The sequence below is a fragment of the Hippopotamus amphibius genome, chromosome 6 (assembly GCF_030028045.1).
Source record: "Hippopotamus amphibius kiboko isolate mHipAmp2 chromosome 6, mHipAmp2.hap2, whole genome shotgun sequence".
Classification (NCBI taxonomy): domain Eukaryota; kingdom Metazoa; phylum Chordata; class Mammalia; order Artiodactyla; family Hippopotamidae; genus Hippopotamus; species Hippopotamus amphibius.
In genome coordinates this window covers 34,488,637-34,505,138 of record NC_080191.1, presented here as the reverse complement: position 1 = coordinate 34,505,138, position 16,502 = coordinate 34,488,637, and the positions used below count along the sequence as shown (strand labels likewise).

Genomic DNA, 16,502 nt, shown 5'->3' with positions numbered 1-16,502 from the left:
AAAAAGCACAGGGAGGCAACCTAGATGGGTGGTTTGAGGGGGTGGGGTGGGAAGGAGGTCCAAGAGGGAGGGGATATATGTATACATATAGCTGATTCACTTCATTGTACAGCAGAAACTAACACAACATTGTAAAGCAATTATACTAAAAAAACAAACAAACAAAAAAAAACCCCCACAAAAGTTAATGCCTTCTGTGACTACAGTGAGAGTTTTATCAGAAGTTAAACAGGAGATTTTGCTCAAAGCTGAGTAGGCTGCTAGTTTGAAGATGATAATGATCCCATGTGCCTAAAGATCTATGACACGTGGATTGAGAGCTGCAGCTAAAATTGATGTTATCTTTGCCTTCGCTTACATTTCACCCAACATGTGACTGTTAACACTAGTTTTCATTTCTTTTTCTTTTGTAATAATTCTACTTGTAATTATGTGCTGCCTCAAGGATTTAGATTATCTGCCATTGTCTGGGGGATCACAGGGTAAAAGTCTTGAGTCAATACACCTGGGAAGACAGGATAGTCACTTGTTACAGTTGTTGTGTCCTGGTTTCTTTAACCTTTTTCCAGCACTGCATATACAGGCATAGACCTTCCCAGTAATTGCTTATTGAAAGAATAAAGACAATGACAAACATGGAAAATACACAAAAATAATATGGCCACATATGCTTCACTAGATAAGATTGAGGACAAAGATGGTGTTAGAAACCACTCCAAAGTTCTAGAAGATGGGAATATACCTCCACCTAATATATTAGCTCAGTAGGAAAAGGTTTGTTTCTCCTTGGTGACATAAATTGTAATTGATGATAGAATTATTTTTATACATTGGGAATAGATCTAGTTAGTTGAAACACATTTTATGTGGACAAGAAAAAAGAACACCAGAGTAAGAAACAGGAACACATCACTCAAAAATTTTATATCTTGGAAGAGGAAAAGAGAATTAAGCCCAACAGTCCACATGAACAGTACAGTTGGTGGAGAAAGAATTGGCAGAAATAGGCAGCCAGAAGTCAGATTTATTGCCAGCTCTTCAGAAAGCAGTGATCGTTAGAATACTAGGAAGCTTGGTGGACAGAGTAGCTGTGCGTCCTCCCATGACAACAGGAGGGTTATGGGGGGTCATGAGATTCTGTGGCATGTGCCTCCTTCTGCCCTGGGCTGACTGTGTCCTCTGTGAAATACTGGCGAGGCCTCCAGCTAGGGTGACTTCAATCCCCAAAAGAGATCCACAGACTGAGAAAATTTAGAGAGGAAAAGGCCAAATGTTCAAGATGCAGGAGGAACCGACGTACAAGAAATGATGCTAATTTCAAAGCAATGAAGGGGGATAGTGAAATCATTTAGAGAGGCCCCTGCATCTATAACTCAAGTTTTTTGGTCAAAATAAGAAAAAAATTGAAAAAAATATCTCCTAATACTTTAGAAGTAAATCTCCATCGGCTCAGATAAAGATGGATTCCAAAAGCAAACACTGAGAAATGTAGTATGTGCTGAATTACATCGGATACAAAATCCTCTTTTCTAATTCAGGAGTCTCTAAGAGTAACAATTTTCTAACAAAACGAGCAATGAACAAAACTTTAAAAACTATCAACAAATATATTTATTGTGGTGGCTTTCCCCCCTATTAGATACACTTTGTTAGAAAGTAGTATCCCTTTTAGTTCCAGGTGGACCATTAAGCAGGTAATAAGATTGTTTTTCCCCCAGTTAAGAGAGAAAGAAAACACATGACTTTGCAAACATGTTATATTTTCCTTGCTCTAGTTTTTGTTTTCTATGAAATCAAAATTTTCTTCTACTTATTAAGTATGATTTTGTTTTTGGAAGTAAGTTACAGGTACATGTTTACAGACTTATATAACCCAAGGGGTAGCAGAGGCTGAACCACACAGTGCTGACATAGACTGGAGACCTGTTCCAGGTAATCACAACCCTTCACGGTTTTGTAAAGCACAAAAGTCATCTCCAACTCTATGGTTTCTTCCACATTTTGCCTTTCTCCAATCCCATACAGTCTATTTAATTCTGAAAATATGTGCACGCTCATGCTTCTTGCAGAAGGACAAATGAGGGCAAGAGAACCAAGCTTCAGCCAGTTGTTTCTGTGGTGATAATTCCTATGATTCCAAATGCCAGGCCCTAATATCTGAGCACTCTCTAGATTTCCTGCACAAAACAACACTGTCCTTTGAAAGATGTTTCTCTCCTCTGATCTCCCGTTTCTTCTGAAGGGACACTGCATCTTTGAATTTGCAGAACTACGGTTCACTTCTTTAAACAATAGCTTGAAAAAATAGTTTTATAGGGAAAAGATGTTGCTTCTCCAGATGTCATCATTATGTTGTTACATCTTATAGCCTATTGATGATGGTGTACAAAATTTCTTGTCTCTTAAAAATGCGCAGAAGCACGTAAGATAACCATTCAAAAGCATCCCTTCTTTGAACTTTTGGCTTTTTGTTGTTAACTATGTTTGTATGAAGAATATAGCAACTATCTGGAATGTTGTTTAGACTGAGCAGTAACTGACACGTTGTCCATTGGTGGTCCTAACGGCTAGAGCACCTGTCCTGGGCATCTGGTGGAGATAGCAGCATCACGAGTTTACGGCAATCTCATGGGACCCTCTAGTGTACAGTGCTGACTGATACCGACTTCTGCTGTTTGTCTTGGACCTTTCGCTTCTTCTGCTGCTGTTTGTTTTCTCGTTGTTCTGGAGTTTCTCTGCTGGGCTCCAGACCTTTGTTATCAGGTATTGCATCCTTACTTTCTTCTTTATTAAGTTTTTTTCTTTTTCTCTCCCTTCCTTTTTTTCCTGAAATGAAAGGATACACCTTTAAAAAAAAACATTCAATCATGTTCAGTTTGGTTAGTCTAAGTTTTTAAAAACTAGTTAAATTTCTCTTGATTTGCATACCATGCCTCTAGATACCAAATATCTACTATTTAAACCATTCATTCAACTAGTCTTTATTAAGGCTGTGCTATATTTCAATGGAAACATGAAACACATACAACAGATAATAAAGCAAGTAATATATGATAGTTCTGAATTCCAGAGGATTCTATTGCTATAAGTTTGGTATGAGTATTATTTTACATGATAGCTATTTATGGATATTTAATAGAAATTTTTGAATAGATTTTTTGCCACCTAAGAAATTTATTAATGTGTATGTTATCTGGCTCTTACATAAGGCACTGTTTTGTTTTCAAAATTTTCGAAGTAGCAGTTACATACTTGCAATCTGCCCATATATCTGCATGCCATCTACTAGAAGATAATCAATTTGCATAGCAAATATACAAACAAAGGTTCATGAGGAATACCAGGATAATTATATTTTAATACAAGTATTTATATGTTGAAATTGATTTCCATCACAAATTCTCCACATGCAGGGGTAGCTGTGCCTATAACTTATCAATAAACCTATGGTATTAGCTATGAGGGCAGGGACTTTGTGTCTCTATCAACCAAATGAGTAGATATCTATTGGAATATACTGGATTCCATGGAGGACCTTGATCTTGAACTGGGTTTGAAGCACAGATTTATTCAGATTCACACTTTGAGGCATTTTAAAAAGTGGAATCAACACGACTTGAAAGGTTTTGATGCAGGAAAGCATATTGCAAGAAAGACTGGAGCCAGGGTGAAGAAATGAATTTCCTTCTATTGGCCTTGGGGAACTGTTAACAGTTTTAGGAGACAGTAATTTGATCAAAGTGTATGAGTCTGGCACCAAATTAGATGAATCACTGTTTCAAACTTCAAATTAGTGAATTAACTAGATATTTTATATCACATTAACATTTCACATATACAACCTACAGTGTAAAATAATTTTTGAGGGCACGGTTTTAGCAACCTCCATTAATACACATATCCCAGTGAGAAATTACTAATTCAAATCAATATAGTAAATGAAAAGTAGGAACCAATTTTCCTTGACGTGGAAGAATTCTGATTGGGTGTATCCCTACATATGGAGCCATGTAAAATCTGAAATTAGTTTCAGTCCACAAAAAGTCACTTTGGACAAAAGTATTCTGGAGAAATTATTTGCATGAGAGAACCAAAATATTTTCATGTCCTGAAATAGGCTGCAAATATTGAATTCAGTGGTTTGGCTTTCCTTTTCTTGAGCTCTGGTTATGGAATTCTAGGAACCAATATTATTACTACTGCATATGTAAACTCAGCCAACACAGTCTCCTTAGATTTTTTTTTTGCCACAACTAGCTTTGTCTGAGACTATATTTATAAAACCTTCCAGCTACTTTATGAAAACTTGCCTTGTTGGGCTCAACACAGCTCCAAATTTTGGACTCTAAAAGGACAGTTAATGCTACTCTCTCACTTCATCCCAGCTTCCCCTTTGCCTCCCGCCCTGTGTCCTCAAGTCCGCTCTTTACATCTGCATCTTTATTCTTGCCCTGTCACTGGGTTCATCAGTACCATTTTTTTAGCATCGACATATATATACTACTAAATGTAAAATAGATAGGTAGTGGGAAGCTGCTGCATAACACAGGGAGATTAACTTGATGATGGGTGATGACTTAGAGGGCTGGGATAGAGAGGGTGGGAAGGAGTTGCGGGAGGGAGGGGATATGGGGATATATGTATAAATACAGCTGATTCACTTTGTTGTACAGCAGAAACTGGCACAACAATGTAAAGCAATTATACTCCAATAAAGAGCTTAAAAAAAAGGGCAGTTAACAAAAATGAGACTTCAGACCACGAAACACAAGTATCAGTGAAATTATTTTGGATATGTAGAGACAAGCAAAAAATATTAGAGTTGACTATTATGTCTAGGGCTGACTAGCTGTATATTGATTCACCAGTTCCATTATTTTCTTCACTTAAAAGAATATTGCTGAATTGATAAGATTTTTACAGAAGAAATTCAGGGTGGGTTTTTCTTTTTTTTCATGCTGGCTTTACACATTTGAAGAGATGACACGAACTTAGTAACTAAATAGATAAAACTGAAGAGTTAATTTACTTTCTCAAATATGTACCATAATTTACTTTTCATAAATCTTCACAAACTGAAAGAGAGAAATGCTGGTTTTTGTGGTAAATGCTTGATTTTCCGAAGGACATGGCTACAAAGGTTAGATTACATAATATTTCCATTTTGAAGAGCATTTTGGAGGTGTTCGAGTTCAACTCTATCAATATTGTCAGTGAAAATCATTCCAAAGTTCCATAAAAACTACTGACCCCAAACAAACTGTTATTTTTATGGAAATCATCCAAAAGTTTGGTGTTTGACATTGTTCTCTTGATGATGGTCCAACATCTTACAGCTGTGATCCCAACCATAATGTTTTGGACACATAAAAAATATATTGTTTCTTTCTTGGTCACAGATTGATTTATATGTTTTCTAGCTGCATGTGACAAAATACTCAACTTATATAGTGCATTTCTGCTTATTAGCAAACTGATATGATTATTTCTTAATACAGGCAGAAACATTCTTGGAAGTAGCTTGAAACCCAGTATTATAGTTTTATTATCCAAGGCATAACTATTTAGTCTGGGCGGTGAGTGAAAGGGGAGGCTCTACTAAAGTAACAGGAAACTAGCACATTGTACATTGTTGTTGCCCAACAGAGGGCTATTGCACAAGAGAAAAATGGGATTATTATTTTTTATAGGCCATGTGTTAGCGGTTGGAAATGCTAACTACCCTTTCGTATAAGCAATATATTTTCCTGTTGTCCAAGAAATAGAAATGTGGAAGAGTGGCTCTAGTCCATTAAAAGATCACATGCAATTTGGGAAATTTTGTAAGGTTTTCATTACAGGGGATTTCTTTTTCTATTCCTGTGACTTTTCATTGATGTGGTCAATCGTTATTTTTATACTTTTTTTGGGTAATTTTGCAAACTAAGCATGCCAGTTATCACAATCCTACACGTCTGCTTTGTCATTCACTGACTGTGTGTGTGCATGCCAGAACTGGGTTGTAGAGTGTTCCAATGATTAAAAGAATGTTCATCTTCCCTCGATGTTCCAGCTATGAGAGTGGTGTTTGGATAGAAACTATCAAAAAGAAATTGCTACTAGCAATCAAGTACAATCTTAGCTTTGCATAGAAGTGTAATGCTTAAGAACACTGTCTTTAGAGTCAGAAAAACATGGTGTTAAATTCTAGGTCTGCCACCAGCTAGTTGTGTAACTTTTGGCAAGTTGTTGATATCTCTCAGGATTAACACTCTGATATTTAAAATGTGGATAATCATTACTACTCGCTAAACTTTTTAAGGATGGCATGAGATGCTTGTAAAGCACTTAGTGTAGTGCATGGCACACATTAATCATGGGAGAAATGAAAGCTAATGTTATTAACTCATTACACAAATATGAATTAAGCCTCTATCTCATGCCAAAGAGTGTGCTAAAACCTGGGGATATGAGTGAAATATGGAGACAGGCACAATAAATATAGTCACATATTAATGCAAAAATAGAACCGTGCACAAGATCTATTGTTTGCAGAGCAAGGGAAGCATTGAACTCTGCCAATGGAGATCTAAAAAGACTCTCTGAATGGGGTGATGTTTGAGCTGAGCTTTAAAGAATTAGAGTTTGCCAGGCTGATGAGGCAAAAAGGGCACAGCAGGCAGTGAATAATGTGTCGATGGCATGATGGCATGCAAGGACATGGTGAATCTGGGGAGCTGAAGTAGACTTCGTTGGTTTGATCAGAATCTATATATAGTATATTACCTAGAGAAGCTGGAACGATAGACAGGACTCTATTACCATTTTGGGAGTTGGTCCTGAGGGCAGTGGTACTGAAAACTGGGGAAGGGCAAGTATCAGAAACTGAGAGCAAAGCAGAGTTTGGGTGTTTCTGTGACTAGTTTAGAAAAGACCAATAAGATATTTTAACATGTGACCTTATTTTCTATCTCAGAAACACTTCTGTAAGCAATAAGAACCTATGAAGTGAGTATAGGTGATGACTGGTATTTATTTTTGAGCCTTAACTTTTAAAAGAGTAGCTAAAATCTCTGTGAAGACCATACAGGTGCATATTATTTAAGATTTTTTTGGAAATCAGTGTCACATAACTGAGTATGTGATTGACATTTTTGAGATTCTGAAGTTATTTTCTATTAATACAATAGTATATAGTCATTTATGTAAACACCTCCTAGGGCCTTCTGCAGACCAGGTTTCCAAGAACAGTTGACTTTGAAAAATACAGATTCCTAGTGCCACTCCTGGAGATTATGATTCAGTAGTTTTCATGATGGGCCCAGGAACCTGTAGTTAATAACATGTTCACCCCCAGTTTATTCTTATGTGCAGCCACATTTAAGAACCATAGCTGTAGATCAATAGAAGATCCAATTGTCTTAAACATATACTCTCAAAATGTTTATTTTATACCACACGGCTTATCATTTAATTTCTTATATTTTTTTCCATGGATATCAAATATTTCTTTTGACTTTCTGTAGCTACTAATTTTTAAGTTTTCTGCTTAGGTACATTTGAAATAGACACGTAGATACAAAACAAAAATCAGTTGCGGATTATCATTTTAAAATATGTTTAAAAGGAAATATGAGCTGAAAAGAATAAACATATTAAAAAGAACAAAGAGAGAAGGAAATGATCCTGAATTATATTTCCTAAATTATATATTACATATTTTAAGTTCCAAGTAAAAATAAAAACCACAGGAAATGCTCAATCACCCTTTTAAATATAATGGGGTTATAAATAAAAGAGTTGTTCTCCTTAGAATCATAAATAGAATTTATTTATTGAGAATTATTCAAGTTATGAATATCAGTTCACAGTTTTCTGGATGTTTATAAATATCTGTGTAAAGGTCTTTATAAAAGCTGCTTCTTGGTGAATTTCTTGAAAGATACCACTAAGGGGAGCTATTGAACTTTAAGCAGCTCCACTTCCAAGACTAAGTTTTCTCAAAAAGCTAAAAATGTATCCCATACTCTAAACTGAGGACTAAATATCACTGAATCTATGATTCAAACCAATTAAATAAATATCCCATCAAAAGTACAAAATTTATTGCTAGGTATTTTCTCTTGGGTGTGGAAGGAAATTCAATTGGAAAGCCCAGGCTTTATACCTTCAAAAGAGCACCAATGGTGTGAAAATGGGGTTAATTGATGAATTTTGGATCTAGAGTTGGACCTGATTTTTACGTATAGAAGATGATTCTAACTTTTTTTTCCTTTATGTTAAGACATCACTGAAGAAATTTTTCAAAGGAGGGGAAATTGCTACAGTATAACTTCTTCAGCAAATATGATCTACTGTGTAAATACATATTTATAGGCCTTTGAATTGTGGGCACAGGACAGGACAGCTTGACCCAGTGGTGAACAACAGAGCTGAAAGTCGGCAAGGCCAAATTCCTTCTCAGCTATATTATTACCAAGTATTGGGTTGGCCAAAAAGTTCATTCAGGTTTTTCTGTAACATCTTTCCAACCCAATAGAATTGATTTGAGAAACGCATTAATATCTTTGTTTGTTTGTTTGTTTTAATAAAATAGAAATACTTATTTCCTTGCTATTATTTTAACCTAGGAATTTATTTCAAATACTGTGAAAATATGAAAGAATGGATAGGTTTGTTTGTTTTAATAGGCAGACAATTTCTCCAAATGGAAATTTAAGCTACCTGATTTATCTACTCTGTACAGTTGATCCTTAAACAACACAGGTTTGAACTGCTCAGATCCACTTATACATGGATATTTTTCAACAGTAATACTACGGTGCTGTAGCTTTTGGCTGGTTAAATCCCCAGATGCAAAGAACCATGGATACAGAGGACGACTATAAATTATACTTGGATTAACCCTCTGGAGTTGTTTAAGGGTCAACCATAGTTTAATACATGAATTAGTTCAATTGTGTTTCCATTTAACTTCCAAGATGCTTCTGAGTAATTATTGGTAGAAAAGTGATTTGACGTATCGTTAAATGCTCTGCTAAGTGCTGTAATTTGGGAAGTTACCTTGAGCCCATTTTTGCAAAGATATCGAGATTGAAATAACACTTTGCCACCAATAGAAAACAGTTAATATAAGAGATGTTAATCTATTTGTGTCACATTCTTTTGGGGATTCTGAAACAAGACTGCCCTGACTGAAGGTGCTGAGTGTAAATTTTCGGAGGTGAAAGAAGATAAACTCAAGCTTCTTACCATGGCGCCCAGGGTGCTTGTCCTCTGTGACTCGGCCCCTGCTTATGTAGTCATCCACCTCGAAGACCTCATCCTTCTCTTCCTAGTTACCCCTGCACCTCACTCACCACAATCCATAGTGTTTACAAATCCCCCATGTTTGACACATTTCCCTAGAATGCATTCTCTATTACCCCTTGCTCCCACTCACACTTAAGTACTCATGTGCCTCCCCTTCAGGGAAATCTTCCTCACTCCTCTAACTTTTTCCTAGGCTGGATTACTTATGTTTCTCCTCTGTTTGCTCCTGAAACTCCCAGGTAGTAATCCCGTTGCAATAATCAAGGAGAAGATGACTTGGGCTGTCTGTTTGTAAAACAGTAAGAGTAATGATGGATAACTAAAATTTAATGAACACTTCCATGAGCCAGGCATACTTCTAAGAGCGAGCACTGTGTCTACAAGCTCTATTATAACCTCCACGGAAAGAAGAGGAAAAGAGGGCTCTTTACCACTGTGTTCCTTTGCCTCCACATTACATCTTCATAGAGCACAATGTAACATGTGCTCCCTGTATCCTTGTTTTATTGCACACTTAAACTACTGAGTACAAAAAAAAACAAAACAAAACAAAAGAGAGACAGAGAGAAAAGACAGTGTCCAGGTGTGGACTAACATATGAAAACATAGAAGTTTTGTAAAACTGAGAACATACTTACTTGACCTCTTGCGATTTCAGTTCCCTGAGCAGCCAGTTGCTCCTCAGAAACTAAGAGCACTCGGCAATAGGTGTCTTGTGTCAATACCATTCAGTTACCTCATGCTCTACGCTCTTCTGTTTCATTACTACAAGTCTATTTAGTTTTCACTATTTCCACTCCTCTCCCAATCGTATAGGGGCAGGATATTGTATACATGTAATTTAGACATTATTTATATATTTTATCACTCATATCTAACTTAGAGACTTGACCTTTAGAACTACCACTATTACATTTTTGAAATTCTAATAAAATTATCAGAGATTTTTGTATTTTGTTACATTTAATATCAGAAAAAGAGAGGGAACAACTATATGAATTTGAATTTCAAAATCTCACTGAGGTTTTTAAAATTAATTAATTAATTAATTAATTAATTTTTGACTGTGTTGGGTCTTAGTTGCTGCGCGCAGGCTTTGTCTAGTTGCGGCGAGTGGGGGCTACTCTTCGTTGCGACGTGAGGGCTTCTCCCTGCGGTGACTTCTCTTGTGGAGCACAGGCTCTACGCATGCAGGCTTCAGTAGTTGTGGCTTGCGGGCTCTAGAGCACAGGCTCAGTAGTTGTGGCACACGGGCTTAGTTGCTCCACGGCATGTAGGATCTTCCCGGACCAGGGCTCGAACCCATGTCCCCTGCATTGGCAGGTGGATTCTTAACCACTGTGCCACCAGGGACGCCCATCCCACTGAGGTTTGAAGGCAGTCCCATTATAAATAATTTCATTTTGTGGCAGACATGATAAATACCAATAATAACTTTTTAGAATCTATATTTCCATAATACACTTAAGCATAATAAACTTGCCTTTGCCAAACCAAATACTTTCCTTATGAATTGATTGTTGTCAATAGGCCTTTATAGATTTTTTTCTCTTCTGTTGTTTAAATAATCTTATTACTCACTGAAGATTCAGGATCTGAAATTTTGAATTCAGACTCCATGTCCTAACAGAACTTTCCATGGGCCTTTCACCCAACGTAACTCCAGTCCATCTTATGCTTCTGCTGTCCAGAACACTACCCTGGACCTCTTGCACTCTAAAGGAATATTAGCTAGAGTTCAAAGGGAAGTGTTAAAGATATTGGCTATTGTATACTACAGTGCCTTCTTGTTGTAAGTCATCAATATTAAAAGAAAAAAGAACTCCAAGATGCTTTACGATTTGCATTATCTACAATCCACTCATTACGAAAGTAAAGGGTACCTTGTATTTTATTTTACAATATTTAAAAAATATAACAGGGCATTACAATTTATATTGCATAACTATTTTAAGTTTAGTATTCTTTTGCGGGCTAATTTCTTTTGAATTAACTACCTTTTGTTTGGAAGTTTACCTGAAATGAGTAATTTCAGTGTTTTTTGTTTTTTTTTTTTCCAGTGCAAAATTTCTTAACTAGACCTTTGAAATTCTACCCAGCACATTAGGTAGATTACAAAATTCTTGGAAACTAAATCACATACAATTTATGTGTTGAAAATTTCTTAATCTAGGCATGTTCGCATAGTGTGCTTTGAACTACATCTTGGGTGTTATACAATTTTATCTATTGGATAAGCAGGTAAATTTATTCTGACTTTTACTTGCTATCAAGGAACATGTTGGTAAATTTCACCTATGAAATCAGTCAAATTTTGTTCATTACTTTTGCCACGAAATTCGTGACTAGCTTGTGAAATGACTGTTACTGCTCTCTTCAGAAAAAAAAAAATGACTGTATATGATATTTTCATTGTTTTGCATACTGTTTATGAATTTATGTGGATATGTGTATATTGCTTATCTTCAGAAACTTAGGGACTTCCTAGGTGGCGCAGTGGTTAAGAATCCAGTTGCCAATGCAGGGGACACGGGTTCAATCCCTGCTCCAGGAAGATCCCACATGCTACGCAGCAACTAAGCCTGTGCACCACAACTTAAAAAAAAAAAAAAAAAAAAAGACAGACGGTGATGTGGCTGGCACCGCTATTTCAAAACCATTGAAACCTGCCTAGTAGCCTCCCCAAAAGTGTCCTCCCCAAAAGTTTCAGTTGAGACCAGTCTTCTCGAAGTATTAATGACTATCTCAGAAGTGAATTGATGTGTTTACCTTTGTTTGCTGTGCCATTCATTCTCTACCTTGTCTCCCTCCTCATGGCCCACCCTCAACTCATGCTGGCTGCTGCTATAGGCTACCATCTTATATATCAAGGTAGGGAATATGTATGAGTCTACGGAATGTCTATATCAAATATTTTTTCATATCATCCTTTAAAAAATCTATTGCAGCAATTTCAATATTAAAAAAAAAAAACACCCAGTGGAATAGCCTGTTTGAAAATTCCTGTCATATGCATTTTTTAAATGAAAACAAAAGGTTGATTTTAAAATTTATTTTACCTAAAGAATTTTACCTAAAATTAATTTTAGGTAAAAAAAAAATTTCCTTGCAATTAAAGTATTTATTTTTTTAAGCTAAGATGAATGGGTGAAGATTAAGTTAAAGACCATACGTATGGTACAATAAGATAACTGAATATAATGTAATAAGATATTTCATATGCATATTGCCAGACTTGAAATATGTAAGATAGTATTATGGATAGGATTTACTACAAAATTATTTTAAGGCAGAATACACAATTGTCAGACGATCTTTTGAGTGATTCCTTTAAGAAGTATTGGACAACGATTTCTTTAATACTTCATTATATAATGTTTAAAAAAACATTTCACATTTTTGTGATAAATTAGTTTTCCTATTTTTGTGTCAATTAAATTTTTCTTTCACTTGGCTCACTGCGTGGTACGTGGGATCTGAGTTCCCTGACAGGGTATCGAACCCGTGCCCCCTGCAGTGGCAGCGCAGAGTCTTAACCACTGGACCACCAGGCAAGTCTTCAATTTAAATTTTAAGTGTAATAACTTTAATATATCATTAGTCAACAATAAGTTGAAAGTATTGCCCAAAGAGTAGACTGCTTTGAAAATCTGAGTCTTAAAAATGTGTTTTCCTGGTAGATCTTCATTTTCTTGCTCTAAATCTTTCTGAGTTGACAGTCATGCTACCCCAGCCCCAATAACACATGTTTAAGTAACACAATAAAGAACGCTTAAGTTTGTTGACTTACCCAATTCATTTACCTCAGAAAACCAACAACCTCAGTTATATCAATATTTGATTCTGAAAACTAAAATTTGATATTTTAAAACTTTTTTCATCCTTACATATTCCTCTCATGAAAGAACACAGTGACAGCACATTTTCTTGTAGAGCTTAGAATAACACTGGTACAGCATTTGAATATTTCCATTTTTCTTCAGTTAGGTGTTTAGGCTCACAGTTCAGTCTCTCATACTTGAAATACAGGTTCAGGAATCTGTTTAGGGTAAATATCCAACAAAAGTTTTTTTGTTTGTTTGTTTGTTTTTAGAGAATCACTAAGCCAAGAGCACTGTCTTCATCTTTGATGAAATATAGCTTTCCAATTAACAGGAAAGTCCTTCATTTCAAAAGGCTGAGCGGAATGCTACTTGAAAATTCATTCCAGCTGGTTAAATTGAAGAACTGAAAGAATTCCAAAGAAAGAATATTCTCTTGGCATTTATCACTTGATTTTCATTTGGATAAACTTCCATTTGCTCCAAGAACTTGTCTCAGAATTTTGTTCTTCTGAGATAAAAAAAGAAGTGTTGATAGGCATGTTTGACTCTGCTGTACTTCCTCCCTTACCCGAACTGTCTACTCAGTTGTATTGACAGGAGGAGATGGCCTCATACTTGCTGACACGTTTGCAGTGACTGATTATACAAGAAACGTAGATATTATTACTAGTCTCTTTCATCATTTCATGCACCAGTTGACTGCGCTCTCTAATTCTCATTCTACCACATCCCACTTTCTTTCCTTTGAAGCTTTTTACTGCTCTGTGGGGGAAGAATGTAACTCTAACCTGGAATTACATCACAGTGAAAAACAACTACCAAGTATCTTATTTAGCATGTGCTACTCCACATTTTTAGTAAAGATGTTACACTCTTTTATAGTTATAATTTAGTATTTTCAGCAATTTATTTACTACTTATGTAAAGCTAATTTTTTTAATGCACCATCAGTACATTCTCAAGTGTTTTCCCTCAGTTTCAGTATATTGTTTCTTCTTTTTCATCACAGACTCTATCTCAAACTATTGACTTCTTAACCAGCTTGGGAAACACAGAAAACCCCATGTAGCCTCTACTGTATAAAAATTTGTAAGAAATAAAGTTTCTTCATTAATGTAAATAAGATCATAAGGGGCATATTTCACCTATAGATAACACAAGCTGTTTTAAGTACTTTTCCCTCTCACTTTGTTGGTGCAAATATCTGTTCTTAACTAGAAATACTTTTCACATGGATTTCCGGAACCGACAAGATAACCCCTTGTAATTATTTCATCAACAGCGATTACATATACTTGAATGGCACACAAACGATTTAATTTCTTTACAGTTTCTGGCAGTTGACTGTTCCCTAATCTAGAAATATCGACCCTATAACTGAGATGCGCAATAATTTACCATAACTCACTTTACAACTTTTCATTGTACTTCCTTTTTCATTGTATTGATGCATGTTAGGGTCGGGGAGGAGTTGGGAGGGTAGACACATGTGCAACAAATGTCTGTGTATGTTGTGTATATATATAAATGTATATGTACATATTTACTTATAGGTCCCTTCCCACCACAGATGGAAAAGTTCTATTTTCCTGATGAATTTAAAAATATCAATTCAAAGACAGAAAGCCCGTTCTCCAATTTAGTTTTCAGTAAGTTTGAAAGGAGATTTAGCCAATTACAGGAGTTCTTCAGAAACCCAAATCTTTAAAAGTAAGAGACTCTGCTAGGTTATGTGACTTCTAGCTTTTTCTTATCAAACATATTTATGTTAAATTTAACTTTAATTAACTTGCACCCTTTCTTTTTTTCTTTGCAAACTTTCAAGATGTTGTGGGAAAAGTAGAATAAGTTGCTCTAACAAGCATCTGATTAATGCAGAAGAATTTAAAGAATTACATTCATTCTTTGGATACTCAACCTTTTACATGCAGACTTCCCCTAGTAATGCTGACGTTATCATAAGAAGTCCAATTTCCTTCTTCTTTCTTTGCTACTAATTCGTTCATTTCCTTCCACTGTTTTGACTGAGTCCCTAGTGTATATGATATGTATTATCTACATACATTATCTACTGAATTTTGATCTATATTTCTAGGCCTTTTTGTAATATGTCATAATGACACTGAATTGTTTCGACTTTTTTGTAAAAATAGGAAGAACGATGTAGTAATAACTGCAAATATGATGGACTTGTTGTGGAAACTCAACCTTAATTTTGTTTCCCTATAAAAGTATTTAAAAATGAAATACAATTCACATGATGGCTTATTTCAGGTGGGGTGGATAAGGCTGGGGCTTCCAGCAGTGGGGTCCTGATTATTTGCATAATTTTGTGCAGGCATAGGAGGCCTCCGTACCGGGTGCACAGGGAAGCATTACTACCATTGCTCCAAAGAATGTGGTAGCTTTGCCTTTCTCCTTGGCACAAGTCTGTACACAGTAGCGACTCAATAAATATTTGTTGAAGAAATTCCATGAAGAGATGAATAATGCTCTTTTTTCCGGATTTAATGCTTGTCATTCTATTTGAGGGACAGATGTGGAAGGACAGGCATAGAGAGAGAGATGCTTTTGGTGTTATTCTCAAATACACAAGCATGCTGTGATTACCCAGTATTCTGAACAACTTGTCTTAATGAATGGCATTTATCATTATGGAGTCCTCTGCCAATTAGCCACTTCCGTGACAACACTGGTTTCAAGTGATTCAACCCACTCCAGAGAGCCTACACCATGGTCGCAGGGAAATAATTTTGACTTGTCATGCTCTAGAAGATCATCTTTGGAACCAAACCAATGATGAATAACTAGAGTGTCCCTAAGACTGCTTCAAGAAGAGACCTTAGAAGTCCAGGTTGCAACAGAGAGGTTACACAGGATCCTACTCTCTTCTATTGTGAGAAGGAACTTAAATTCTATAACAGTTTTAGGGATTTGAAGGCTTTAAGTTTTCCCTAAGGCTGGGAATGTGGACCACCCCTCAGCCCAAAGGTGGGAAACAGTGGCCTAAAAAAATTTTTCTGAGACTGGAGAATAAGAGGTGGTTAGGGAGAGGGACAGAGAGGGGAAATGGAAGAGGAGTGGAAGGGACTTGAATAATTGTGAAAAGTTGAAAGATGGCAAAATAACTTTTTCTTCCTTAAATTATTGTCTACAGCAGGCATAAGTGATGCTTTATTTAGTGGAGTCAGGAACGTAGTCTTCTTTTAAAATAATGAAATATGACCCTGGCTCATCTTGCCCCAATCTTGGGGCTTTTAAAGTGGTACTACACAGTCTCAGAAGCCTGATTTCCCCTTGAGTTTTGACTCATTGTGGCTTTTGTTGTAATCCATTGAATTTTGCATTCAGTGGAATTCCACCAAAATGAAGGGCCATAGGATAATA

General features: G+C 36.1%; 1 protein-coding gene across 1 annotated transcript in view; it reads right to left on the bottom strand.

Moving 5' to 3' along the window:
• Positions 1-1,593: 1,593 nt before the first annotated feature.
• The window catches only part of RSPO3 (R-spondin 3), a 76,190-nt gene continuing 61,281 nt past the window's right edge, over positions 1,594-16,502 (bottom strand). The window contains exon 5 of the mRNA XM_057739151.1: positions 1,594-2,826. Coding sequence (XP_057595134.1) covers positions 2,639-2,826 — 188 coding nt within the window. The 3' untranslated portion in view covers positions 1,594-2,638. The remainder of the gene's footprint in view (positions 2,827-16,502) is intronic.